The sequence below is a fragment of the Rosa chinensis genome, chromosome 6 (assembly GCF_002994745.2).
Source record: "Rosa chinensis cultivar Old Blush chromosome 6, RchiOBHm-V2, whole genome shotgun sequence".
NCBI classification, from domain to species: domain Eukaryota; kingdom Viridiplantae; phylum Streptophyta; class Magnoliopsida; order Rosales; family Rosaceae; genus Rosa; species Rosa chinensis.
Genome location: NC_037093.1, coordinates 64,396,982 through 64,423,988, shown reverse-complemented (window position 1 = coordinate 64,423,988; position 27,007 = coordinate 64,396,982). Strand labels below are relative to the sequence as shown.

The 27,007-nt window shown below is 39.3% G+C and overlaps 2 protein-coding genes and 1 long non-coding RNA gene across 5 annotated transcripts; 1 reads left to right on the top strand and 2 right to left on the bottom strand.

Moving 5' to 3' along the window:
• Positions 1-2,646: 2,646 nt before the first annotated feature.
• On the top strand, positions 2,647-5,343 carry LOC112169746 ((-)-alpha-pinene synthase). 2 transcript variants are annotated; one of them, XM_040509218.1, is made up of 7 exons: positions 2,647-2,862; positions 2,974-3,256; positions 3,412-3,790; positions 3,895-4,113; positions 4,233-4,359; positions 4,610-4,858; positions 4,939-5,343. In XM_040509218.1, exons 1-7 carry the CDS (start codon positions 2,713-2,715, stop codon positions 5,230-5,232), a joined length of 1,701 nt encoding a protein of 566 aa, XP_040365152.1. In that variant the 5' UTR covers positions 2,647-2,712; the 3' UTR covers positions 5,233-5,343. The 2 variants fall into 2 exon arrangements, with proteins under 2 accessions (XP_040365152.1, XP_024162566.2); XM_024306798.2 differs by having other exon boundaries at positions 2,648-2,862; positions 4,233-4,371.
• Positions 5,344-6,188: 845 nt separating this feature from the next.
• LOC112172607 lies at positions 6,189-9,573 on the bottom strand. Its single transcript, XR_002925321.2, has 4 exons — positions 9,118-9,573; positions 8,630-8,690; positions 7,661-7,754; positions 6,189-6,414 (listed from the first exon to the last, which is right to left on the bottom strand). It is a non-coding gene; the product is annotated as an uncharacterized LOC112172607 (long non-coding RNA).
• Positions 9,574-22,806: 13,233 nt separating this feature from the next.
• Positions 22,807-26,204, bottom strand: LOC112174395 (gamma-glutamylcyclotransferase 2-1). 2 transcript variants are annotated; one of them, XM_040507537.1, is made up of 10 exons: positions 25,790-26,204; positions 25,401-25,526; positions 25,230-25,306; positions 25,081-25,137; positions 24,786-24,842; positions 24,632-24,675; positions 24,457-24,528; positions 24,267-24,346; positions 24,117-24,149; positions 22,807-22,964 (listed from the first exon to the last, which is right to left on the bottom strand). In XM_040507537.1, exons 2-10 carry the CDS (start codon positions 25,507-25,509, stop codon positions 22,822-22,824), a joined length of 672 nt encoding a protein of 223 aa, XP_040363471.1. In that variant the 5' UTR covers positions 25,510-25,526; positions 25,790-26,204; the 3' UTR covers positions 22,807-22,821. The 2 variants fall into 2 exon arrangements, with proteins under 2 accessions (XP_040363471.1, XP_024167930.1); XM_024312162.2 differs by lacking the exon at positions 22,807-22,964 and having other exon boundaries at positions 23,632-24,149; positions 25,790-26,189.
• Between the last annotated feature and the right edge of the window lie 803 nt (positions 26,205-27,007).

The window sequence follows — 27,007 nt, the reverse complement described above, 5'->3', positions numbered from 1 at the left end:
ATATATTATACATTGCGCATAGAGCCAAGCAATAATACCATTTCAGTTTCTGTGTTTGTTTTTTTTTTTTGTTTTGCCAACAGTTAGGAAATGATCCACATAGCTGGGTCATGTTTTTAATAATGACTAATATAGCAAACATCAGGGGCAAAATCAATTATCACCTTTAACACAAACACCATTAGTAACTAACTGAAGACAGTGCTCAAGCTTTGTTGAACATTTAATTTTGGTTTCCCAAATGAAATGATGGTAAGTGTGAAGCATCTTTAGTTTTGAATAATTGAAAAAGAGTTCTAATGTCCAGATTTTCCATGAAGAAGAATTCCTTTTCTTAAGTAGTAAGTACTGAGGTCTGAGGTGTATAATGTGTATTTCTCAACTTTTTTTCAAGTTTTACTTATGAGGTCTGAGGTCTTAAGTTGAGAAATAAACATTTACTGATAATGAAGAACTACATAGAGAAAGGATTTAAAATGAACAGGTCCAAGACACATGATGCTGATGTTTATGGTCATAAGCAGAAAACTATATCCGAAGCATACTCCCTCACTTCATTAGGTGAAGCAAAATCAAGGACTAAAAAATCAAAATTTTGCTAAATTTTGGGTTTTTTTTTGGGAACATTCCGTCTCTTCCTAGTTCCCACTCTACCATTCATTCTCCACAAGGTCACCAAGGCTCGAACTTTGGTCACTCCATTGCCCTTTGAGAGCCTTGGCCAACTCTGCTGCACATACACTCATGTTATCTTTGCACCATTCTAATATATATTTATTTAGCTTACGAATCTGAAAACTTAGGTACATGTCCAATCAATAACTAACATAGAACAATCTATTACATTTTGAATTTTATTTACCAAATTTTCAAAAAATTTACAACAACATTTCAATTTTGAACTTGTATAAATAGGGTTTAGGGTTCCACTCATTCCTTGCACCGAAAGAACAAAGTTTCTTTCTTCTTTCTTTTACTACTTCTTCACTCTATAATTATGGTAAGTAATAAGTTAATATTATTAACCATTTAGTTCTTATTGTTATTCAACATTTACTGTTTCATTTTAAATTATTACAAATTACTATATAACAATGTTTATTCAAGGTTTTCTTTTCATATATAGTAGACAACTGATAAAACAAACATATCCAAAAGTTTCACTTAAAATTTCCATAGTTTTCTTCAAATTTCCATCATTTTTCTTTATTTTTTATCGAAATCGATATTTCCGTCGAAATTTTCGTTTTCGGGACCATCGATATTTCCTCGAAACTCGATATTTTAGTCCTTGAGCAAAATGAAGAAAACAATTCAAAATCTCTTGTGGGTTTCTCAAGAAAAACCGAACCCAGAAAAAAATGCAAGTGAACATGAAAGTAATCACAGAAAGCAGACCATGGAATTAACAAACCCAAACACAAAACATCGGAATTAAATGGAAACCCATAATCAAGATTTCATTTTTCCTATTCCTTTCACTTGGCCAGTAACCAAAGAGAGCTCCACACACAAAATCAAGTCCCTCAAAACGGATTGAAGATAAAGCCGAAAATCAAAACCCAATAATAATGATGATAGCGACAGCGATAGTGATTTGAATCAAAATAAGCCATGGATGGTAGGATTTTTCGAGGACTACTCTCTGGAACGGGTTTTGATTGAAAAGATGGGCAGTGGGTACTGGAATGATGTGACAGTCCCTCTCTCGCTATCACGATTTCTTAGAGCAAGTGCACCGGTCTTGCTTTGCCCGGGCAAAAGGGGAGAATGATGATGTGGTGACCAGGCATAATGAAAATGAAGCTTCCACCGGTGATTGCTTGACTGGGCAAAGCTTGGCTTTGCATGACTGAAGTAAAAAAAAAGGGCAAGGGTATGACTTTTTTCTTGCCCAAAGTCATGGAGCTGCCAGCCCCATATTGTGAGGAACGTGGATGACGTTAGGAAGAAAAGCAAAGAGGCGGGACACTTGGCAGCGCTGGGTTGGCTTCTTAAGTGATTTTGATTCCAACGCGAACAGTAATATGAACAGTAAACAGTAAAATACGAACAGTAACAGTGAACAGTAAAAATGGACATTGATTTAAACAGCTAACTCTAAGGGTGAACAGTAATATGAACAGTGATTTACGTGAACAATGCTGACCGGGCAAGAAAAACAACGGGTGTAAACCTATGTCCAGTGGCAGTGAATAGTAACTTGACTGGTCGAATTCTTGACTTCTAGACTTTGCCTTTTCTTGACTACGGGTGCACTTGCTCTTACCCCCCCCCCCCACCCCGCACATCCAATTTCGCCTCTCTACTCCTTCGCTGTCACTCTCTGAAGGAAAAAACCAAAGGGCAAAACCGTCATCCGTCATTATACTGAACTGCTGCTACGTGCGAGGTTCAGAATTCATCATCGTACGTACGTCGTGGGACACTGAGTTTGAATTCAGTCGTTTTATTTTCTTGTCTTGTCTGCATTTCTTACACGTGGAAGGACACCTCATTTTGTTGTCTGCATCGATCTCATTAGCTTAGCTGTTCTTCGATCTACGGTAAAAGTATATTCCAATCTAACTCAACTATCGATCATCAGCATCTGTACTATATCTGGATGGATTCCCTTTCCCCCTATAAATAGATGAAAAACAATATATGGTCTTCATACTTCAACATATCAGAAGCTCACAGCGCGCATAATCCTATAGCTAGCTAGTCCAAATGTACGGCAAATCAACCATGCCTGTCCAAGCTACTCCAGCAGAAGCTGAATCCCATATCAATAATGCTAAGCCAGAAGTTGTTCGGCGCACAGCAAATTTTCAATCTAGCGTATGGGGAGATCAGTTTGCTAATTATGCCCATGACATTGTATGTATATATAGGAGCCGAGGTTTTATTACTACATATAACATACATGTACACGTACATGCATGTTTTACGTATCATTTAACTTAATTGTTCGATCGGCATGCTTTCCAGATAACTCAAGCTCATATGCAACAACAAGTTGAGGAGCTGAAACTAGTAGTGAGGAAGGAAGTATTCACTAATGCTGCTGATGATGATTTTTCACATCAACTGAAGCTAATTGATGCAATCCAGCGCCTCGGTGTGGCTTACCATTTTGAAACTGAAATAGAACAAGCCCTGGAACGTATACATGCTACCTATCAAGATATTCATGATGATGATGGTGGTGATCTATACAATGTTGCTCTTCGTTTTCGACTTCTCAGACAACATGGATATAGTGTTTCCTGCGGTAGGTTAAGTAGCATTTTTCCTTTTTTGGCAAAGGGTACGTAGGTTAAGTAGCTAGTTAAAAGTATCGTATATTTCAATTCTTATACATACGTACATATACATGCATGTCCACTAATTTTGAACCATATGTACGTGTACTACTTAATTACGCAGATGTATTCAACAAGTTCAAAGATGCTAACGGTGACTTCAAGGAAAGCTTAGTTACTGATGTTTCAGGTATGCTAAGCTTCTATGAGGCATCCCATCAAATGATGCATGGAGAAAAATTACTTGAAGAGGCTCTCGATTTTACCACCACTCATCTCAAGACTGCAACAACTTTAACCAGTGCAAGCTCTTTACTAAAGGCACAAATAACTGAAGCCCTAGAGAGACCTCTACTAAAAACTATAGAGAGGTTAGGTGCTCGGCGTTACATGTCAATATACCAAGATGAAGCTTCACACAACGAGGAGTTACTGAAACTTGCAAAGTTAGATTTTAATTTTGTACAGTGTTTACACAAAAAGGAACTCAGTGACATTATGAGGTAAATTTAAGCCACCAATCCCATAGTTAGTTATGAGATAAGTTATAACCTTCTAATATTGTTTTATATATATATATATATATATATATATATTTATATACTAGATGGTATAAGGAACTAGACTTTGCAAGGAGGATGCCTTTTGCTCGAGATAGGATCGTGGAGTTGTTCTTTTGGGAAGTGGGAATATATTTTGAACCCCAATACGTGTTCGGGAGAAACATTCTCACCAAACTGGGTGAGATAGTAACAGTAATGGATGATGTGTATGATGCATTTGGTACATTTGAAGAACTAGTCAGATTAACTGAAGCAATCGAGAGGTCTGAAATAAACAAACCGTTACCTTATCATTTACTCCTGATACAAATTTGGCATAATTAATATACATGCTTAACATATATGCTGAGATGAATATGGATAAATTTTAATCAACTTTCAGGTGGGATGCTAGTTGCATGGATCAACTGCCAGACTATATGCAACCACTTTATCAAACACTTCTGGATGTTTTCAATGAAGTTGAGGAGGAATTGATACAGCAAGGAAGATCATACCGACTTTACTATGCAAAAGAAATTGTATGCCAAAGCATGAAAATTAAGCTTTAGTACTGCTCTCAAAATTTATAGTATGGGATATTTCACAGTGCATTTTTGAGCAATGACACAAATTAGATCAGCTCCATGCCCTGATATTAATTCGATGCAATGGTAGATTAGTCTACCACTACATGCATGGAGTACTACATGAAGTTTTTCATTTGTTTAACATTTACATATATATGATCGATGCATCGATATAAATTTGTCCATGCAGATGAAGAATCAAGCCCGGCTCTACTTCGCTGAGGCCAGATGGTTCCACGAAGGATGCACCCCAAGAATGGATGAGTATATGCGTGTTGCGGCAGATTCTGTCGGTAACACGATGATTGCAGTCGTATCTTTAGTAGGCATGGGAGACATTATAACAAAAGAGGCATTTGAGTGGTTGACCAATAATCCTAAAATCCTTAGAGCTTCGAATACCATATTTAGGCTTATGGATGATATTGCAGGGCACAAGGTATTCCTACGTTAAATGTGAGCCGCAATTGAATGCTATGGTATATATTTTTGGAATTAATATTTGATTTACTTTTGCAGTTTGAGAAAGAGAGAGGGCATGTTGCTTCTAGTATTGATTGCTACATGAATGAATATGGGGTCTCAGAGCAAGAGACGATTGATGTCTTTAACAAACGAATTGCGGATTCGTGGAAGGATATAAATGAAGAGTTTATGAGACCCACTGCAGTGCCAATGGCTGTGCTTAATCTTGTTCTTAACCTCACTCAAGTGGTTGATCTCCTTTACAAAAGGGGTGATGCCTTCACGCATGTTGGAAAACTGATGAAAGATTGTATTGCTGCACTGTTTATTGATCCAGTGCCCCTCTGAATTTGGATTAGTCATTTGTCAATCTCCTAGCTTGGCTTTTTAAGCAATCACTTCACTGCACCAATCCAAGTTCTTGGTATGTATATATATATAACTCTCTTTATTATAAATATATATCATTTTATCAATTGATCTCTGTTGTTGATTTTGAAAGTTAACTTTATTGTTGCATTTGTCAATAGGCCGGTGATGGTTAGGTATTTAAATATAATGTCCAATCATAATAGACCAACCAAGGCAGTAAAGACTCTTGATTCATGGCTCAAGAAAATAAGAGAAGATCAAAATAGTTGTACATGATGAATTAGTTGTCCCAGATTTCTGTGTCTCAATTCTGTCCCTTCAATATAATTGGTCCACAGAGATTAAACAAAAGATTAAGAAAATATATTTTTAATCTCTATGGACCAATCATGTTGAGAAGACAGAATTGAGATAGAATAATGTAGGACAGCTGATTTCATCCCATAAATATTGTACACCCCTTGCATCTAATGAGCATCAATATGTCACAATCTCCTATACGATTTGAGAAAATTGATGAATAAGATCATGTCACTTCTCCTTTGAATAAGATCGATGATTGACAGCGATCAATTAGTGCCTTTAGTGTTCCACATACTGTGGGGTCCTATTCTTTTCATAAGAGGAAAATTTTGTTGGGTTTGCTAAGTTAATTAAATTTATTGAATGTCTGATTGATAATTCACAACTTATGTTATCTTTTTTCAAGCTTAGCCTTAGTAAAGACTAGAATAGGTGCCCGCGCGTTGCTGCGGGTTTTGGAATAGAATCTGACAGTTTTAAGGATGCAGAATATAGCTAAGAAGTATGTTTTATAACAGAAGATGTAGATCATGTTTTAGTATCACCACCACTAATGTAGATATTATGCAAAGGATACTTACATTTGCTGTTCGAACAGCTTGCAAAAAATAGGTACAGTTGTAGGCTAACTTAATTACAATTATTGCTTGATGTACTTGTCAAAAACAGATGATGATGTCTGTTAGCATATGTGTTGCCAAAAGGTTGTTAGCCTGGTAGTTAACAGCTGTGGAGGTTGTCCAAAAAGTTGCTTCCTCCAGTTCTTTGTACATAAAAAGTGTCATCACACTTTAGTTTGTTTTCTCTTTGTTGAAGGTCTCCATGGATGATGCTGCTGGTTTAATGCTGCCTTCCCTGTCATCAAAATAGAGGATTAGCACTGATGTCAAATAAGTTGTGTTTTCTGTTGTTTTCCCATGTTACAACTTCTGTGTCACTGCAAATCATTTGATCACAAAGCTGAAAATGCACAACAAAGCAAAACAAAATTGCAAGATTTATTCAGAAATCAAACTGATCCATGGACAAATTCAAATCCTAAACAAATCCAAATTTAATTGAACTTTGGCGAGTACAAAATATTTTGTATCTAGAAATTGAGTTTGTAGTGGATGACATTTGCATATTGTTGTACCATCTAGAAATATTCAATTATGAAAATAGTATGTTTCATTATGACAAATTCAGAAAGGGGAAGTGGAGAGCTCAATAAGAAGATTGTAAAGGAAAAAAACAATTGCCAATACATCAATTCCAGTAGTAAGGATAGGACATGGAAGAATATAAGCAAGGAGGGCCATTGATATTTTTGTTTTTTTTGCATGATCCCATAGTATTACCCAGTTATGCAAGTAATTAAGGTAAGAGTTTTGGTTTACAGCTAAAAGTGACACATGAACTCTAGAGCTAAACTAACTTTGCAGTAATTATTTCAGGGTTTAACGCATACTGTAAACATATCAAAAGTGTATAAAGATTAGCTTTCTTCAAGTGTTCTTATTTTTTTAATTACTGTTTTGTTCCTATTTTGGTAGGCCTAGGATTTAGTATTCTTCTCTATCTGTCTCTACGCTATTGAAATGATCTGGAGTTGGTGAAGTTGATTTTGTCTGATCCATTTCTTTTAAATGATAGATTCTAATATTATCCGAAACAGAAGAGGTTACGAACATGAAAATGAAATCACATATTAAAAACCATGTGTGTGTGTGTATACAATGGGAAACTAACTAATTGCATATTGGAAAACTGAAGACAAAAGTAGAAAATCAGTAACACAAACCAAAAGAGAAGACACAAATCTGACTAAAAAGGTAGCAGCAAATAAAACATGTATATATATGTTTTAAAAAATATTGAAAGAAACCTGTAACTCATATAAGTAAAAATATAAGCTGATGAATACAACAAACACAGCTTACACTCTGTTTTACCAAGTTTAGTTTTTAGATGAGCATCACTTTCAGTCTTTCTATAGTTTTTAGATATCCAAAATACTGGATCTATAAGTATTTATGACCACTCTATTAACAGACCTCTTGGTTTGAGACTGATGAAAGTAGACTTATGACTTTGAACAAAAAGCTTTAGGTAAACTTACTTTGCTTATTCAACTTATCAATCTGCTCCTTCAGGATCTCGGGATCCTTCTTCAAAATCCCCACCTCCCTCACCCTCTTTCTTTCTTTCTTGTTCTGTTAAGTATAAATGACATAAACTGAGAAACGTATAATAAAGACATAACAATCAAGAACACCAGAAAAGCATTGTAAATGAAGTAACATCTGCTGAAGTAGCATAAAGAATACATACATCATACTACCCAAAACTAATCTGGTTACAAAACACCCATGTATCTGGAAACACATCTATGTTCTTGGCCTTTTGGTTAAGTTCAAGTATATTTGTGCTAGTGTGTGATGCATACATTGTTATTTCAAATATAAGCATCGACTTTAGTCACTTAGTCAAACTTAATTCCATCATTACATAACAGTACACCAATTTGCGGTCTTATACGATTAAATCTTATTCCATAAAACAAATTCGGGCTAGTAAAAGAATAACAGTTAAAATTATGTCTTCATTATCTTTTCAGACTATTCTCTAAAAGAAAAGAAAAAAAATTAACAAAAGCATATTCTTACTTGTTCCTACTCAGATACTTCTTCTTTTATACAAATATTCCAGTGGTTTAAATGTGCAAAACCAGAAATTTTTGAAACATCAAAGGTAAAGAATAAACAAATTATGAAAACGCTATAGCTATGATCAATTCCACACAGTCTGATTTTACATCTCACTCAAAGATCAAAACAAAAGCCTAAAAGGGTAACTCAAAACAAAAGCATAAACACAAAATCCATTTTAGCTTCTATCTCTAACTTTAATCCTTCAAAACAGGCACTCCCAGTTAGCTCTTACTAATAAAATTTCTTTTACTCAGATACAAACCATAAATTCATTACCTGATTTTGATACAGAGCTAATGTTTATGAACTCATTCATGCAAATTGAATAATAATTAAAGTTTGCACAGTTTGGAGGTAGACAAAAGTAGGGTACTCACAATGATGATCAGAACACATCCAGGCTCTTGATTTCAAGTACGGCTCTTGGAAGCTGCTTTTCTGTATTAAATCAAAGATATAATAAGCTATCTAGCAAACCACTACAATCAAAACCAAATACCCAAATTCATGTTTTGCTTCCTTAGATGCATGTCAAAGATATAATAAGCTATCTCACCTAAAGCATAACATAAAAGGAAAACTCACAGATCATCTTGAACACAGATCACACTACTAAAAAATTGCCACTGTATGCTTTAGACGCATAAGAAACCTAACAACAATTAGGTACATATCTAGATCAAATCCATGATTATCAAAAAAATCTTATCAAATTCATTGATCAACTCATATTATGCAAACCTCTCTTAACATAAAACTCAGACTGGAGGTTTATAAAATTAAAATGTCAACAGATAATCATCTTTTTTTTTTAATCAAACAAAAACATACCTATCAAACAATCATGCTTGGTCCAAGAACATACCTATCGATTCAACTGAGGATGTTCTCTAAGCACATGATCACCACTGGAACTTTGTCAATGATTCTTGTTTCACATTCATACCAGACAAATAAATCTCCAAGCTATCAAAATATTGGGACAATCACAATTTCAAAACAGAAAGAGACGTACTTCTAAGACAACAAACATATATCAATTTGCTGGTTAAAAACAATGTACAATGACATAGGAAAAAAAAAAAAAAAAAAACTGACTGAAAATAAGAAACAAACCAAAACGAAGCAAGAGGCCGACTCAATAACCTCTTATCTTAAATTGGATTGGGTTTTGGGTTAAGAGACTGCTTTGGGTTAATGTAGATAATAGAAACGGTTTTATCAACTCAATATGGATATCAGAACTTGGAATTTAAAGAATTACATGCATATGCATTTACATGTTAGATTCTATTATTAAGCCTTCAATTCCAGAACAAAAAACAATCTAAGAGATTCTAATAACATCCCAACCGATATAACATATAGTGAAATCATAACTTGAAACCTCTCCAATCAATAATCAACAACCCAGACCCGCAGACAAACAAAACCCCCAAAACGCAGAAACACATACCAATTCAATACCACCAACAGCAAAAGACCCACTCAAAAACCGAATCACACAGAAACTGACAAAAGCAATAGCAGCAGAAGCAGAAAACTTACACACAAACTCTTGTCAAACTCGCTAAAGCCACAAATTTGGTACTGTCGAAACTAAATCCTCTTCTCTCTCTCTCTCTCTTCAAACACCACAAACCTTTGTTCTTTTTTTTTTCTTTTTTTTTTTTTGGGTCTGAACGACAACCATTCTATCTCTCTCTCTTCAAAACCGACCCTCTGATCCAAATTAACAGCGACAGGCCCTAATATGACCAAACAAACCCGAAATCGCCAACAAAACAAAATCGCCAAAGAAAGTACTCTCCTACTTTCCTCGATCTAATTCCAATCTTCGTCTTCCCTCTCGTTACTAACATGAACTCCTCCATCACCGAAAACCCAAATCAGTCACATGCAAGGAACAAACAAACCCTAAATGGAAAGAAAACAAACACGATCACAACATGCAGAACCTATTCTCTGCAACTCTCTCCCAAGAACGCAGAGCTGAGGCAAAGACGAAGAGAAAGAAAAAAGGTCGCGTCCACTGAAACAAAGCATAAAAGGAAAACAAACACTATCACAACACACAGCACTGCAATTCTCTCCCTCTCTTTTCACTCTATCAACAACAGAAACGCAGAGATCAGCCAAGAACGAAGAAAGGGAAAAAGGATCGCTTCTATCACCTCAGCGTCTTTTATACCCAGGCCAAACAGCAAACCGCAATTAAGCAAAGAATGGAGGGCAAAACCGTAATTTCAAAATGTCAGCTCGGCTCGAGCCGGTACTGTTCATAAGCCGATGAACAGTTAACTGAGAATTAGAAGATTATAAATAATATAACATATGTTTTTCTAGATCTGGAAGAATTGTTGATTGGATTAGTCCACTCAACTCAACACACAAAAATTGCGTGGAATTATTATTAAAAATCAAATCATGAACTAATGCATATAAAATAAATGCGAAGTTTAGAAGAAAGTGTTAGGAAATTCAGGTCACCTTCCGAGTTCCCTAGCCCAAGACCGAAACCGAATGAAGACAGTAATCACAAACTATGCAAGCAAACACAAGATTGTTGACGAGGTTCGGTCAAACAGTTGACCTACATCCCCGGGTGATGATGATGGCGGATCCACTAAACAAGAAGAAGATTACAAACTTTTGAAGAACGTTTTGGTTCTTCCACTCAAATAACATCTCTCCTCACAACCCAAATTCTCAATAGAGAATTCCTAAATACACCCGATCTCTCAAAGCTTGCAACTCTCTATAATATCTCAAATTATCAGAACACTCAATTGATCCACACACGGATCTCTCTAAACAATGTCTCAATGGCACCCTTCAGAATGAGTCTCTTTCAACCCACAACGGCACCTCCTAGAATGAGTCTCTTTCAACTCACATCTTCTCTAAATGGTGTCTTCCAATCTCTGAAAGCACACACCAAACCAATAACCCTGAATGACTATTTATAGGCTCACGATTAGTCCGACTCCCAATAGGATCTTCAATCCTAAACCTTTACTTCTAAGGAAAAACTCCATAAATCCTAGATACACTAGAATAGCTTACCCAAAGCCTTCAGAATTAAAGAATCCAAAACAAACAAGGAATTAGATATTGAGCCGCAATCCTAACAAAAAGCTGATAGATTAATTAATGAATTCGAAAATGATCATTGAGAAGTTTGGACACATCCTAATTTCATCACGAAAATAAGTATTGTGTTGCAAATGATCATTGATTAATTAATCACGAGAAATTCCGAGGGCTCAATCCAAATTAGGTATTGCATGCCATGAGCTCCGGAAATATTTGAGGAGCTAAAGTGAAATTATTCGAGATTTAAGTTGTAATCTCGGTAAATGTTAAAGACCATCGATCGGAAATATTTTCTAAATTTTTCTTGAGATAAAATTTTAAATTTAAGGGCTCGATAATAAAGTATGTGATGCGAAAAGTTTGTGAGAATTTTTCAGATACTCGAGCTATTTATTATGATTTTTCAAAGTTTGGAAGTTAAAGAAATTCATTTTAAGAAAAAGATAAAGAGAGCGATGTGATTTCAGCCATGCAAATTATCCTCCGCTTAATCTGAGCCATAAAAGTTCATTTAAGGAAGAGACGCCCATCAGATTTCTCCAAAACTGATGGGTGCACAGTGATAATTGAAAGACAGAAAGGAAATTAGAATTCAAACTTCATTGATTGATTGCCTCCCAAAGGCTGACAAATACAAGATATATGGATTGGACTCAATCCATGACAAAAGGAGAAGTGGACGTGTGTCACGCAGGACCACAAAAGCTCTTGTAACTAATGAGACTAGTCTTAGGCTTAGAGATTATGTAACGCCTCAAGCTGCACCTCACCAGCTTAAGCACGTCACAGCGTCGCTAGTCTCTAAAACATAAACCGAATGCTCAATTTATATCTTAGAGAACCGCTAGGCAATTTTGCTTGAAAACTTTTTGTATAAACACAGCGGAAGCTACAAATATTTTTGAGGTGAAAAACTTAACCTATTTCATTCGTCCAGAACTTGGATAAAAGCTAGCATGAGGTACGAATCCCAATGAAAAGAATTCAACTAAAGTTGACGCGAGACTAGATTTCAACAAGTCCAGAAACACGAAAATCGCGAAGTAGAATTTAGAACGGAAACCAAACAATGATTTACCGAACTTGTTCCGCACACCCAGCTCAGTCCGCTACTGTCCTGTCACTAGTGCACAGTACCTGCATCCATACTGTAGTAGAGGTGAGCTTTCGTCCTCGCTGCTTAACAGGGACTCTAACTCGACTAGGTTTGAAAATCAACAGATAAGTATTTGGAGCGCTCCAGTATGAAAACTTGCTTAAACCAAATATTTAAAAGAACGACAAACTTTATAAGAATGCTTTTTGACTCAAAAATCGATGCATGATACTAAATTGAATATGCCCGCTGAATCTTACTAGATGGCCGGTCCCATAGACCCACTACACGACCTTACCTCAATTTACTTTAGCACCAGGTAAGCGTAGTGAGAGCGTCCGCTACCTAGCTACGTACATGTACCGGGCCCGTCCTTACGATCGAAATACCCGGGGGCGTAACTAACCCTCCGGAGGTTTTGGAGATCAAACCCAAGGAAGTCAGAGCCACCCTTCTCTCTCAAGCCATCACATTTCTCACATGGTTTGGTTAGTATGCATTGCATTTGAACATAACCAAACCATACCAACTAAATAAAAATATATAAGAAAATCAACAACCGAGAAGAGTCCTGAATGCCTACCTAGATTCCAATGCCTTCACTCACGTACTCCGAGAGTTGCAAACCTTCTGTTCCTCGGGTAACTGGAGTCCTAGATTCTGACATTTCGATAGTTAATATCTCATTGAACTAATAACTGAAATCTCGACGATTAATAAATCATACAACCAATTTTTTCCTGGTTTGATCAGGAGTTTACCATTTTGACCATGTTTGACCAATCACGACAAGTTCGATGATACCGAACATTCACTTGAAGTTTACAGTATCGACCAAATATATATTAAGTGCACCCAATTTACTAAGGCCACTCAATATATATTTAATTTCTTTCCTTTACTTATTATCAAACCACAAAATACGCAAACAAACTAATAACGATTTCACTAACGAAAGATCTCAAATTTACTTAACCGTTTTGTCGCATAGTAATTCGACGGAATTACTAAACACACCCAGTGTTTTTCCAACATAATTTCAACTCAATATGGGTGTACCTAATTTACTCTGGACACCCACATTAAGCAAAGCATAAACCATCAGTACCAAATCAATTACTCATCTCTTTACGAGACACAAAGATCCAGCCACCATAATCAAGACTCCTTATATAAATACATCACCTAAACATCAATTACCATTCTTAACGAGAAACGGGAATCAAGCTAACCCAATTTAATTCAAGTATTGACAACAACATGGTTCAAAGACCTTTATGTTTTTCCGCCAAAAGCTATCAAACAAGGAGTGGCTATACTCCCAGACAATGCTTATGGCTAATACCCATCCATGATTAAATCAACTCATAGCACTATAATTGTCAACAAACATACCCACTCATCTTTCTTTAGTTATTAGAGAATCAAAGTTATCAAACCAACCAGGCATGATTCATGAATTTCATAAGGACGTCATCCATGAACCAAAAACCACAAATAATTATACCATTCATTGCCAGCTTACCTTCCTTGACCAATTTAGTGAATGGGTTCACTGATGCCCACTTCTCCAATTCTTATCTCCTCCTTCGTACAACCTCAATTTCCAACAAGACCAATATTATCAAAGTTGTACAACCTGATTTCAAATTCACCAAGCACATATATGGGCTCAAGGAAGCTTACCTTAATTGATTCCAAATCCAAACTTAAGACGGTCATCCTCAAATAATGGGTTAGACACCCCTATTTTCCTTCAGGTAGTAACCATCATAGCTGGTAGTACGGTGGTTGACGACGATTACACAGGTAGAGGAGTGAGATTGGTGAAACTTTTAATGGAACGCAAGGGAGAGTAAACCGATTCGGTGAAGGAATCCAGATCCAAAGCATTTAGCTTTTGCTCTCAGTCCATGGTTTTGGGGCAGACTAGAAGAGAGGAAGATGAAATAGGTGAGAGTGGGTCAGTGATTAGGCGGGTAACCAGAAGTCTGGACACGTGCTGCATTCCCAGATACACACCTCAACTATCTCATGCACTCTAATGCGTGTTTCATTCCCAGATACACACCTCAGCTCTCTCAATCTTTCAGGTATTAATCTTACTGTTCACAGGCCTATAAAGTTGTCCAATTAATAATGGATGGCTAGGATCAAGAGGTGGAGACGGTGGATGGCTAGGATCTCTCCACTAATTAATTTCCAAAAATCTCAAAACTTCAGAAAATCGCTATAAATAGCTCGGGACATTTTTCTGGGGCTCACAGATTAATACTAAACATGATTAATAGGGTGCTGAATAGGGATGATTCTAACAAGTCCCTCCCCCTTAAGCCGCAAGCCGTCCATGGTTGCCGAACTCTGGAAAGTGAGCCATGATGGAGTGTGCTTCTTCCCAGGTGGCGTCTTCAGTAGGAAGCCCAGCCCATTTGATGAGCCACTGAGTGATGGGCCTTTTTTTCTTGTGGATGACAGCCATGTCCAACACTGACTCAGGAGTCCAAATAACCTCACCTTGCTGGTCAAATTGGGGTAGAGTTTGTGACAAGGGAACAACATCTCCGACGCGCCTTTTCAACAATGAAACGTGGAAGACAGGGTGTATCCGGGAAGAAGGAGGCAGCTCCAAACAATAAGCCACTGTGCCTATGCGTTCCAGAATCTTAAAGGGCCCATAAAAGCGGGGTGAAAGCTTATGAGAAGGGCGCTTGACCACCGATCGCAGTCGGTAGGGGTGAAGCTTCAGAAATACCCATGTACCCACATCGAATTCGCGCTCTATTCTCTGCTTATTAGCTTGTTGTTTCATGCGATTTTGGGCGAGATGCATGCGTTGTTTGAGAGATTGGAGAAGAGAGTCACGATTGCGGAGAGCCAGGTCCACGGCGTGGACTGATGTAAAGCCTGGAAGGTATCACGTAACTGCCGGCGGTGGAGTACCATAGAGTGCCTGAAAAGGCGGCATCTTGATGGTTGAGTGAAATGTGGTGTTATACCACCATTCGGCCCAGTGGAGGAGGCCAGACCAAGAAGATGGCTTATCAGCCACAAAGCAACGAAGGTAATGCTCCAAGGACCTGTTGACTACCTCGGTTTGCCCGTCAGATTGCTGGTGATAGGCGAAGCTCCGGCACAGCTGGGTGCCCTACAATTTGTAGAAGGCGCTCCAGAATTGACTGAGAAAAATGGGGTCTCGATCCGAAACGATCAATTTAGGCATGCCGTGGAGACGGAATACCTCCTTCATAAACACTTATGCGATCTGGGTGGCTGTATAAGGGTAAGAGACAGCTATGAAATGCCCATATTTGGAGAGGCGATCGACCACCACAAAGACGACATTCTTCCCTTAAGACAGTGGCAACTTGTCTATAAAATCCATGGAAATGTCCAACCACACGTCTTCCGGAATTGGCAGCGGCTGTAGGAATCCGGGTGGGTTGATGGATTCATAGTTTTGGCATTGACATTGATCGCAGGCCGAGATGTAGGTTTTGATGTCCTTGAGCATTCCGGGCCAAGCGAAACTCTGAGATAATCTGACAAAGGTACGCAAATAACCCGAATGACCTGCAGTAAGGGATGAGTGAAATTCATATAGGATTTTGTTTCTCCATTCAGATGATTGAGGTACAAAAATTCTATTTTTGTACAGAAGCTGGTTGTCCGACAAGGATAAGCCTTTCTTGGTTGGAAGGCCGTCTTTGAGAGCTATGATGATCTGCTGGGCTTCGGCATCACGTGAGCAGACTTGTTGAATTTGCCTGATGCTGTCGCAAACCGGGGAAGACACGGCCTGAATTGCAAGGAGTTCTGGTTTCCGGGAAAGGGTGTCGGCCATCGTATTGAGATGCCCAGCTCTGTATTCAATCTTGTAGTCATAGCCAAGGAGCTTTGCCAGCCACTTATGTTGCGATGGGGTGGTGATCTGCTGATCCAGTAAATGCTTTAGTGTTTGGTGATCCATCAGAATGGTAAATTGGTTACCCATGAGATAAGGGCGCCATTTATCCACCGCATAGAGCACCGCCAGCATCTCCTTATCATAAACGGAGAGTGCTTGGTTCTTTGGAGAAAGAGCCTTGCTGAGGTAGGCCACCGGATGCTTGTGTTGTGACAGTACAGCGCCCAAGCCAAGGCCGCTGGCATCCGTCTCCACGGTGAAAGGGTGGGAGAAGTCCGGCAAGGCTAGGACTGGTGCCGTGGTGACTGCCAGCTTGAGTTGGTGGAATGAATCTGCAGCCGCGGGTGTCCAAACAAAATTATCCACCTTGAGCATATTAGTGAGGGGTTGGGCTATCAACCCAAAGTTCTTGACAAATCTGCGATAGTAGCCCGCAAGGCCCAAGAAGCCCCAAAGCCCTTTGACTGTTTTAGGCTTGGGCCAATCAAAGAGGCACTTGACTTTTTCCGGGTCCATAGAGACTCCTTCAGCTGAGATAATGTGTCCCAAATATTGGACCTGGGGTTGCCCGAAAGCACACTTGGCCAATTTTACCTTCAATTGATGACTTTGAAGGAGTTGAAAAACCTCCTCAAGATGATGAATATGGGAATGGAAATCCGGACTATAGATCAAAATATCATCAAAGAACACTAGAACAAATTTGCGTAAAAAAGGTTTAAACACATAGTTCATTAGTGCTTGAAAAGTAGAAGGTGCATTAGAGAGACCAAATGGCATTACCACAAATTCGTAATGTCCCTCACGTGTGCGGAAAGCCGTTTTGGGAATGTGATCTTCATTCATCCGGATTTGATGATAGCTGGAGCGCAAGTCCAACTTGGAGAAATACTTGGCTCCATGAAGCTCATCAAGAAGCTCGTCAACCACGGGGATAGGAAACTGATCCTTGATGGTAGCGGCGTTGAGTGAACGATAATCGACACAAAACCGCCAAGTACCCTTTTTTTTTTCTCACCAAAAGAACCGGGGAAGAGAATGGGCTCTGACTCGGGCGAATGATGCCGCTAGTAAGCATTTCTTGGACTTGGGCCTCTAATTCCGCCTTTTGTGAGTGGGCATAGCGGTAGGGTCGCACATTTATTGGGCCGGTGTTAGGCATGAGAGGAATGTGATGGTCTACGGCCCGTCGTGGAGGGAGGCCCGTGGGAGGACTGAACAAGTCGGCGAACTTGGATAACAGCTCTTGGATCTGAGGGTGATGGGCTTGTGAGGTCGGGACCAGTGGGCCTGGTATGGGCTGCAAGGGTTCCAAGTGGTCATCCGGCAGTAATAACATAAAGACCTGTTGGTCGAGTTGACGCGGTTGCTGAGTCATCCCTTGGAGCACATGGCATTTGCCATGAGATGTGAAGATCATCACTTTCTCAGCGAAGTGCCAGCCGATGAACCCAAAGTTGTCTAGCCATTGGGCTCCTAGCAGTAAATCACAGCCGGGTACAGGCTCAGGAGGAACGATTCAGTGAATTGGTAGCTCTGAATGGAGACGGTGACATCCATGGCCTGGCCAGACGGAGATAATTGGTGACCGGAGGCGGCTGTGAATTGGAGAATGGATGCAGGCTCAACAGACAAGCCCAATCGTGTGGCTACGGAGGGGTTTAAGAAATTCATCACCGAACCGCAATCGACAAAGATATCGATTGGCTGATTGTTAATTTCTCTTGTGAATCGCATCATCTCCCCCAATTTGGTGTTAGTGATGGCATGTAGTGGAAGGGAGCTTTCAACCTCGCTGCCTGGTTCTTCGAATTGAGGCTCGGGAGAGGAGGGTGGGTCCTCTGTCGGAGTTGCAGCCTCGAGAATAGCAAGAATTGGCTTTTTGCAAACATGGGTCGCACTCCACTGTTCGTCGCACGTGAAGCATAAGCCCCTTGCGCGCCTTGACCGTTGGTCATTGGTGGACCACCGACGAGCTGGGAACTCTGATCTAGATTTTTGGTTGGTACTGCTTTGGGCAGAGTTTGGGGTATCGTGAACAGAGGGGGATGAGTAGGGTCAGCTAGAGGTTTAGCTGGTAGTGGATGGTGGTGTTGAAGGGTCATAGGTTTGATGTGACCGGTAAAAGGGGTACCAAGGGACCGATCGTTGGTTTCTGTTTGCTCGTAGGTCGGCTAGCTTCGATTCAAATCGATGTGCCAGTCTTTGGGCTGAAGCCAAGGAACGCGGTTCGAGGGCCATGACGTCATGGCGGATCTCCGACTTGAGGCCACCTAAGAAGATAGGAAGGAGATCGGCATCAGACCACTCCGGCGCTCTGCACGACAACTTTGTGAACTTCGTGATGAAGTCTTCAACAGAAGAAGTTTGCTGTAAATGAGATAGGGTCGCCTTGAAGTCATCGGAATTTCTGACACCGAAATGTTCCATGAAGGCTCCCACAAAGCGCTCCCAAGAGGCAGTCGAGTTGCTCTATTCGAATGAGTTCATCCACATGGAGGCGTCGGGCCCAAAGTGGGAAGCAATGGTGGATATGCTCTCGTGGTCAGGGATGTGTTGGGAGCGAAGATAACGCTCGGCCATGGCAAACCAACCTACAGCATCCTGGCCAGTGAAGCGAGGTAAATCAACCTTTGGGGGCCGGAATTTGTGGGGTTCATGGTAGGTTTGGTGGGGAATGCGGTGCTGAAGAGGTGGTGGTGGGTAAAAGAGTCTGGGGTCTGGTGGTGTGGAAGTTTGTGGTAGTGTGGCGGTGATGGTGGAGAACTGAGGTGGGAAGGTGTGTGTCATGGAATGGGGTGGGCATAGGGCAGAGAGAGGCAAGGATACTACCAAGTTAGGGATAGATGAAGGTGGTTGGGTTGTGCTAGGAGTTGGCCAAGGTGTGGCTGAAGAAGGTATGGATCCAAATGTGATTTGAGGCACCGTGTGAGGTGTAGAATGATATTTTGGGTTTGTAGTGGAGGTTGGAGGAGGAGATGAAGGAGAGATGAGGCCTAAGGACACTTGTGTGGTCGATGCTCCAGCGGTTGTCGTGGCGGGGGTGGTAGAAGTGGTGCCTTGAACCATATTGGACAGGAGAGTTTGTTGTAGAGCAACGAACTGGTGAGCCATGAGAGTTTAGCTTCTAGCCATGGCCTCAATAGACGTATGGAGGTCATCAGTTTGGGATTGGAGACTGTCTACAGAGGCTTGGAATGTAGCTATGTGGTCGGTGGATATGGGTGTGGCAGGGATAGGTGTTGGGCGATTAGGGGTTGAGGTTCGTGGTGGGGTAAGGGCGGTGAGGGGGGGGGGCTGTAGTTTGAAGGCCCCTCATGGAAACCTTCTCTGATACCAGATGATGGGTGCAATGATAATTGAAAGACAGAAAGGAAATTAGAATTCAAACTTCATTGATTGATTGCCTCCAAAAGGCTGACAGATACAAGATATATGGATTGGACTCAATCCATGACAAAAGGAGAAGTGGACGTGTGTCACACAGGACCACAAAAGCTCTTGTAACTAATGAGACTAGTCTTAGACTTAGAGATTAATACTAAATATGATTAATAGGGTGCTTAACATGGACGATTCTAAAAAAAAACTCAAAACTAGCGACCCGGTTTCGGAGTTCGACGACCCATTAACACGCGATGATGAACTGACTGATTCTTCCAAATCCGGTCGCGTTTGAATTTCTGTTCTCACCGTGGTTTTGCTTCAAGTCTTGGTTTGTTCAATCGATGGGCGACAAAGGAGTATCAAAGCTCGAAAGATTCTGGTATACCGGCATTTCTTATGCAAATTACGGCGGCGGTTTGAGATGCATGAGGTATGAAAATTTATCTACTCTTCTTCGTGCTCTACATCTTCGTATAATTGGTTTTGCATTCGATCGAGTTTTAATGATTTGAGGTTTTGGTTTGACATCGGCCACCGTCGAGTTTACTGCTCCTGGCAACTATTTCTGCATTCTCCGGCAGTTGCAGTCATCGTTCGAGTTTTCTCCAACCTTGTTGTCTCCCATTTGGGTACTTAATTTTGTTTAAAACAGAGGAGTTGCAGAATTAGATGAAAATCCAAGGATGATTTGGTGATTCTATTCATCTGGTCTGTCGTGTCAAACTCGTCAGATTGGAAGCTTGGGTCATAACTGATTCATACGAATTAGGATCACTGGTATATTTATTGTGCTCGGACATACTTTATAGAGGATGGATTATTAGTTATTAGAGAGTGTTTGAATTGTATTCGTTACTGAAATACGTTAAACCTTGAGAGATTGTGAATTAAGGCCACGTTTGGTCCATGAAAAGAAAGCATCAGGAAATGAAACTTGTTCTTTTCTTGCGTTTAGGATGCAAAAGGAAAGGAAATCGTTTCCTGAAGGGAAGAGAAAATAAGAGGGAAAGCGGTTCCTTCCAAATCTCAAATGAATCACTTTCCTCATTATTTCTTTGCATTTATTACTCACAACTAGGGGTGGGCGAAAAAACCCGTAAGCTCGAAAAACAGGCCTGGACTGCCCGGTTCGGTCTGGGTTTGCAAAAAAAATTTGGTAACATTCTCCGGTCCGGTCCGAACAAGCTCAAATCCGGTCTCGGTCCGGTCTCGGTCTGAGGTTTTGAAATATAATAAAGCCCGTTGGGCCCGACTAATATTTGTTAATTATTTTTTATATGTTTTATGTCTTCCTACCAACTTTTCTTTTCCTCCTTGTCTCTCCACGTTCTTCTTCTCTACTCTAATTCTCCCCGGGTCCCACCCCTCCTCTTTCTGACTCTCTCTTCTTCTCTTAACTTTTCTTTTCCTCCTTCTCTCTCCACGTTCTTCTCTACTCTAAATCTCTCTGGGTCTCACCCCTCATCTTTCTGACTCTCTCTTTCTTCTCTTCTTCTTTCTTTTCCATTTTCCCGTCCCTCTCTAGTTCCCCCCCCCCCCCCCCCCCCCCCCCCCCTTTCTTTCTTTTTCGTTTTTTTCTTCTCTCTTCTTAAGTTCTTTTCTTCTTCTTCTTCTTTTCCCCAAACGCCTCCATTGTCTTTTTTCTTTTCTTTTCCCTTCTCTCCCTAGCCCTCCTTCGGTCCTTCCCCATTAGATCAATTGTAGAGAAATTCCTAATTCTTCTTCTGTCGTTACTCAACCCCAAAATCTCTCTCTCTCTAGTTTTTCTCTGTTACTCAACCCCAAAACATCTCTATCTCTCTCTCTCAATGGTGGTGGTTAGGTGGCTTTGGAAGTTTGGAAGGTGGAGGAATTGGTTTGGAGCAAGATTTGTTCTAGATCTGAGAACAGATCTGTTTGTTTTTTGTTTTTATAGTCTTTTGGGCCCGAAAAAAACCCGAGGACCGGCCCGGTTTTTTTCGGTCCGGGCCTTTCCGGTCCCTGAAACTTAAAAAAGAAATTTGAGCCCGACCCGAAAAATTCGGGCTCGATCCCGGGCCTTGCAAATTAGGTGCCGGGTTGGGACCGTGCCCAGACCTACTCACAACATATCATTATTTACAAACTTTTTAACAACTTTCCTGATAACTTTCCTTACGTTACCAAACATCGGAATGGAAAGTTGTTGGGAAATTTCATTTCCCTTTCCATGAGAAAGACAAAGGAATTAATTTTCTTTCCGTGAACTAAACGAAACTTAAGAATAATAATCGCTAAGGACCATCAGTGTTAGATCCTATTTCCTCCCGGCTTGCACTGTTTTAGCCCACCATCTTGTATTCGGTTTAGCCCAACTGAATGACCCGTTTTGTTATAGCTTGATTAGCTGGCAGCAGTGTTCAGGTCATAACATATTTTTGTAATCCTTTATATGTTATACCGGGAACTCCGTGATGGGCATGAATGAAATGAAGTATTTTTAGATTGTTTCCTTGTTTTCTCTTGTTTTTTTGGTTAGCTGACTCAACCACACAGACATAAGCCATGCCATGGGAGCAAATGGGAGATGGTCAGATTTTAGCAACCCATCTTTATGACCAAAGACAACGTTTTGTGAGCAGAATCTGCGCGCTTCCTGACCATTTGGTATGCTGTTTGTCCTTGTATTGTGGTAAAGGACTTTATTATTTAAGACTCGAATTCTTTGTTTGGAGATGGATCGGAGTAGGTTCCCAAATTACTTGCCGGAGTTCTACATTGTGTTATGCTGCTACAGAGAAGTGTCCATTCGAAACTTACTTCTCACATGATAACCGAAACATGAATGGAAGAAACTAAATTTGCTGAAATTTGGAATAAAACAATACTTCATCGAAACTTTCTGTGAATTAAACTCATCTACACTGTTACATTCCATATCGTCATTCCTGACAATTCCAAACCAAGCTATTGCCGCACCTCAAACCTAACCTATATGAGGTTAGATGGGTTCCCTGCTTACCAAAGAAAAAGGCCGTCTACCATGAAATCTAACTGGGATAAATTTGATTGGCCATGGGCACAGGCTCCTCAACTCCACAACTTCATCTTTCTTCTTTCCTCAGTTATCAGATGTTGGCGATGGCTTCAGGAAGTGGATGCAATTGAATGGCTGGAATGTGGGACTTGAGTGGGATGTGGGTTGGTCCTGTCAACTTCTTATCCTTTGGAATTCCTTTCCCAAAAATTCCAAGTACATTCCTCACCTCATTTGCAAGCTCTATCACAATTATCTTCAAAGGCCGTTCATGTCAACAATTCTTAAGTTAGTCCCAATTCAAATCAGTAAACAAAAAGTGAATTGCTTTCTGAATACGCATTAGATTGAATACGGTTACTTGGTTGGAGTACTAAAAGTGAAAATGTGAGCAACGAAAGTCGTAGGGTGCCTGAGCGGTGACAGAGTGAAGGTTAGATTTAGAATTAAGTTAAATCGGTGGTTCGATCCCCTCCAATATAACAATCAAAATAGATGAGATGATATTCAATTATAAGCAATTTTCTTAAGGAATCATACGATGACATCTACGAATCTTTAGGACCAAAGACTGTTAGAGTCAATATACTTCATGAGAAATGGTCAGATTTTAGCAACCAATCTTCACGACCAAATTCTTATGTTTTATAGTCAATATGAATCTGCGCACTTCGTGAAATGGTCAGATTTTAGCAACCATTTGGTATGCTGTTTGTCCTTGAATTGTGGTAAAGGACTAAAGACCGACTCTTATTGAAGACGAGAATTCTTTGTTCGGAGATGGGGTAGGTTAAATTTGTCCAATTACTCGCTGAGTTCAACATTGTGTAATGCTGCTACAGAGAAGTGTCCATTTGAAACTTAGAATTGATTTGCTGAAACATAAATGGAAGAAACTAAATTTGCTGAAAATTGGAATGAAACGATACTGTCATTGAAACGTTCTATAAATTAAACTCAGCTAGACTGTTACATTCCATAAGGTCTAAAAAATAAAGAAACATAAAAAGAACAGTTGTTAGTGATCCTCATTCCTGACAATTTCAAACCAAGCTTTTGCCGCACCTCAAACCTAAATCTATATGAGGTTAAATGGGTTCCCTGCTTACTAAAGAAAAGTGCCGACTACTGTGAAATCAAACTGGGGATAAAATTGATTGGCCATGGGCACAGGCTCCTCAACTCCACAACTTGATCTTTATTCTTTCCTCAGTTATCAGATGTTATGAGACTACGAGTCCATGGCGATGGCTTCCGGAAGGGGATGCAATTGAATGGTTGGAATGTGGGACTTGAGCGGGATGTGGGTTGGTCCTGTCAACTTCTTATCCCTTGGAATTCCTGGAATTCCTTTCCCAACAATTCCAAGTACATTCCTCACCTCATTTGCAAGCTCTATCACATAGTCATCTTCATGGCCTGTTCATGTCAACAATTCTTAAGTTAGACCCCCCTCAAATCAGTAAAGAAGTAGGTATCTTTGATTGGATTCATTGAAATTTTGACCATCTGTGGACACATAAAAAGATTGCTCACCAATATCAAACATAGCTTTTTCCAGCAAAAATAAGTAGTCTCTGTTGTTCCCGCATGGCCCAAAAGCAGTCGCAATTTGGCTGCAGATAAACAGGAACAGTTGAAATACAAATCTTCATCAGTACAAGAACAATTGCAATATGATCACCACCACCAATACAAGAAAAGAAGGAAGTGTCATCTGCATTACCTTGCCATATCCTCCAATGGAGCAGGACCCAGGTAATATTTGTTTGATTCTTTGTCTGGAGTAGATGTGAAACTGCAAATATCAGAATAAACTGGTCAGGAAAGTCATCTACAAAACATCTAAATTTCTTTGAGTAAATAAGTGGAGATGAAAAAATAGTTGCAATGTAACTTACACAATGACTCCTGTCAAAGAAGGCTCATCAGAGAAGTCCCCTTCCTGTATCACACAGAAAACATGTTAAGGCAATTTGTAGAGATCAATAATTCAAAATTAGAAACTATACAAGCAAAAGCGGCATGACAAACAATATCTTAAACAAATCTTACTTTGTAAAAGTTCACAAGAGTCTTTGCATCATATTCACATTCTCTCCTTTCCAAGTACTGCAAAAGGAAAAAAAAAAAACAAAATGTATCAATATAATTCCTATACAATGGGAATGCACATAAACAAGCAACACTCTCATGACCAAAAAACAAGCAACACTCTTAGTAAAGGAATACGTATCCCACACTTGTATCTCAGTTGATATAATTCTTTCTACTTTAGCAATATGGCTAGAACTCTCAATTCACCTACATCACTATAATGCTAATAAAGTTTACATTTAAAGAAGATTACCTCCATAGCCAGTCTTTCCCTTTCAGGGCCGCCACACACAGAATAAGCAGCACCCCACTGTTGGAAGAGGAGTTTCAAAGTCAGTAACAGATCATAATTAAGCATTTACTAACAATGCAACAACCTAATACGCATCAAGGTATACTTACGCAAATAGCCCCTTCTTGGTGTTCCAATGTGCAAGTTCTTGCAGGGTGCTCAGGCGTACCTCGATGATCAATGCAAGCTGAATACATCAAAAATAAATGATCAAAAACCAGTGTCATATTACTCATACCATATAACAGTCGAAGTCAAAGTGAGAGAGAAGATAGGCATACCAAGATCGAATACACGCCTGTAGTCCTTGATGAAACCTATCACTTTCTCGTCGTATTCAAAACCAGGGTTCCACACAAGTGAACCATATCCAAACACCCAGAATACCATGGTTGGTTTTATAACTCCTGAAATGTACATTACAAAAGAAAATGTTCAGTCATCCCCAATTTCATCTCTTCGATCAGAAAGTTTTGGGATTTTTCAATTAAAATTAAAGAAAATCAAAGCAGTAATAAATGCTCTCTCCCCATCTGATCCGAGATAATCACCGGCATTGCTATGTAAAGCCAATACACAAGAGTAATAATCCATAAATTTCACGCATCTATCATAAACTTCTTTCTTTACCAAGAAAAAAGAAAAGAAAAGAGAGGAAATCCGAGCTTACGATTAGGAAATGCGAGGAAAGCGTGTGGTGTGATCCGACCGAGAAGGCTTGAGAAATTTGAAGCTCGTACTTTCAATTTGGGATTTTAACGGCGAAAAAGAGAGAAACGAGAAGATGGAAGCTAAACGCGGTTAGGGTTTAGCTTCAGATTGGGGCTTTTTTCCCTTTCTCGTTTTGTCTCTCTCTCTCTCTCTCTCTGCGCCTTCTCTCTTTCTTCGGTTTGTCTCGTGAGGAGGAATGACGGGGGAGAAAAGCCCAATTTATACGGAAGGGGAGGGAAACCAGAAAACCTGTGGAGACCGTGTTTTGCCACGTGCTCTCTTTGTTTTCGATGATGCATCATGTATGTGGTATGGATATGAGCCATGTACATGGATGGCATCCATCATTTATGTTGTTGAGATATTTTTCTGTTTTTATTTCTTTTTGACTTGTTAGGACTTAGGAGGCAGATTTGGTAACTGAATTAATTAGTTAATTAAGAAGAATTTTTATGTGATTTTCTGTTCTGACTTTTGAACATGTCTCCTATATTGGATTGGAAGAAGACCACATCATCTCATCTCATATAAGGTAAGGTCCCTAGAGTTATCACTAAATATGGTTTGGAAAAAAGAAATTATGTTCCTAAAACAATAATTATCACCCTTTTTACTTGAATAAAAAGAAAAATAATACTTGTTACAATAAATATATATATATATAATATTTATCATATTGATTTGCCTAATTTGATCATATAAGATACTAGCTAGTAGACTAATATATTACCACACATAAGGTTGACATGTATTTGTAAACAAACTATTAATAAAAAGCTAAAAAAGATACAAAAGTATTTAGGTGTAAAGTTTGCTATCACAAATTAATGTAAAGGTATAAGAATCTTAGACAGTCAATTCACGAACCTATCTTATTTTATTTTATCTTTATGTGATAGTGAACATATATTTTATATGATTAAACCGATTTCACGTTTTTTTAGAATAAAATGAGAATCTATTCCTTCCATGATTTTCATACATAAAATTATTTATTTAAATGTACAAATACCTGTCTTCTCAAATAAATAATTTTTGATAAAAATAATAATAATAATCTTCATAAACATAACACAATACTTTTAGCAATCTGCATGTCCATCACCATGCAATGTCTTCATGACATAGTTGTTTGAGAAAACGTAAAATTAAAACATCTAGTTGAGGACTTGAGGTT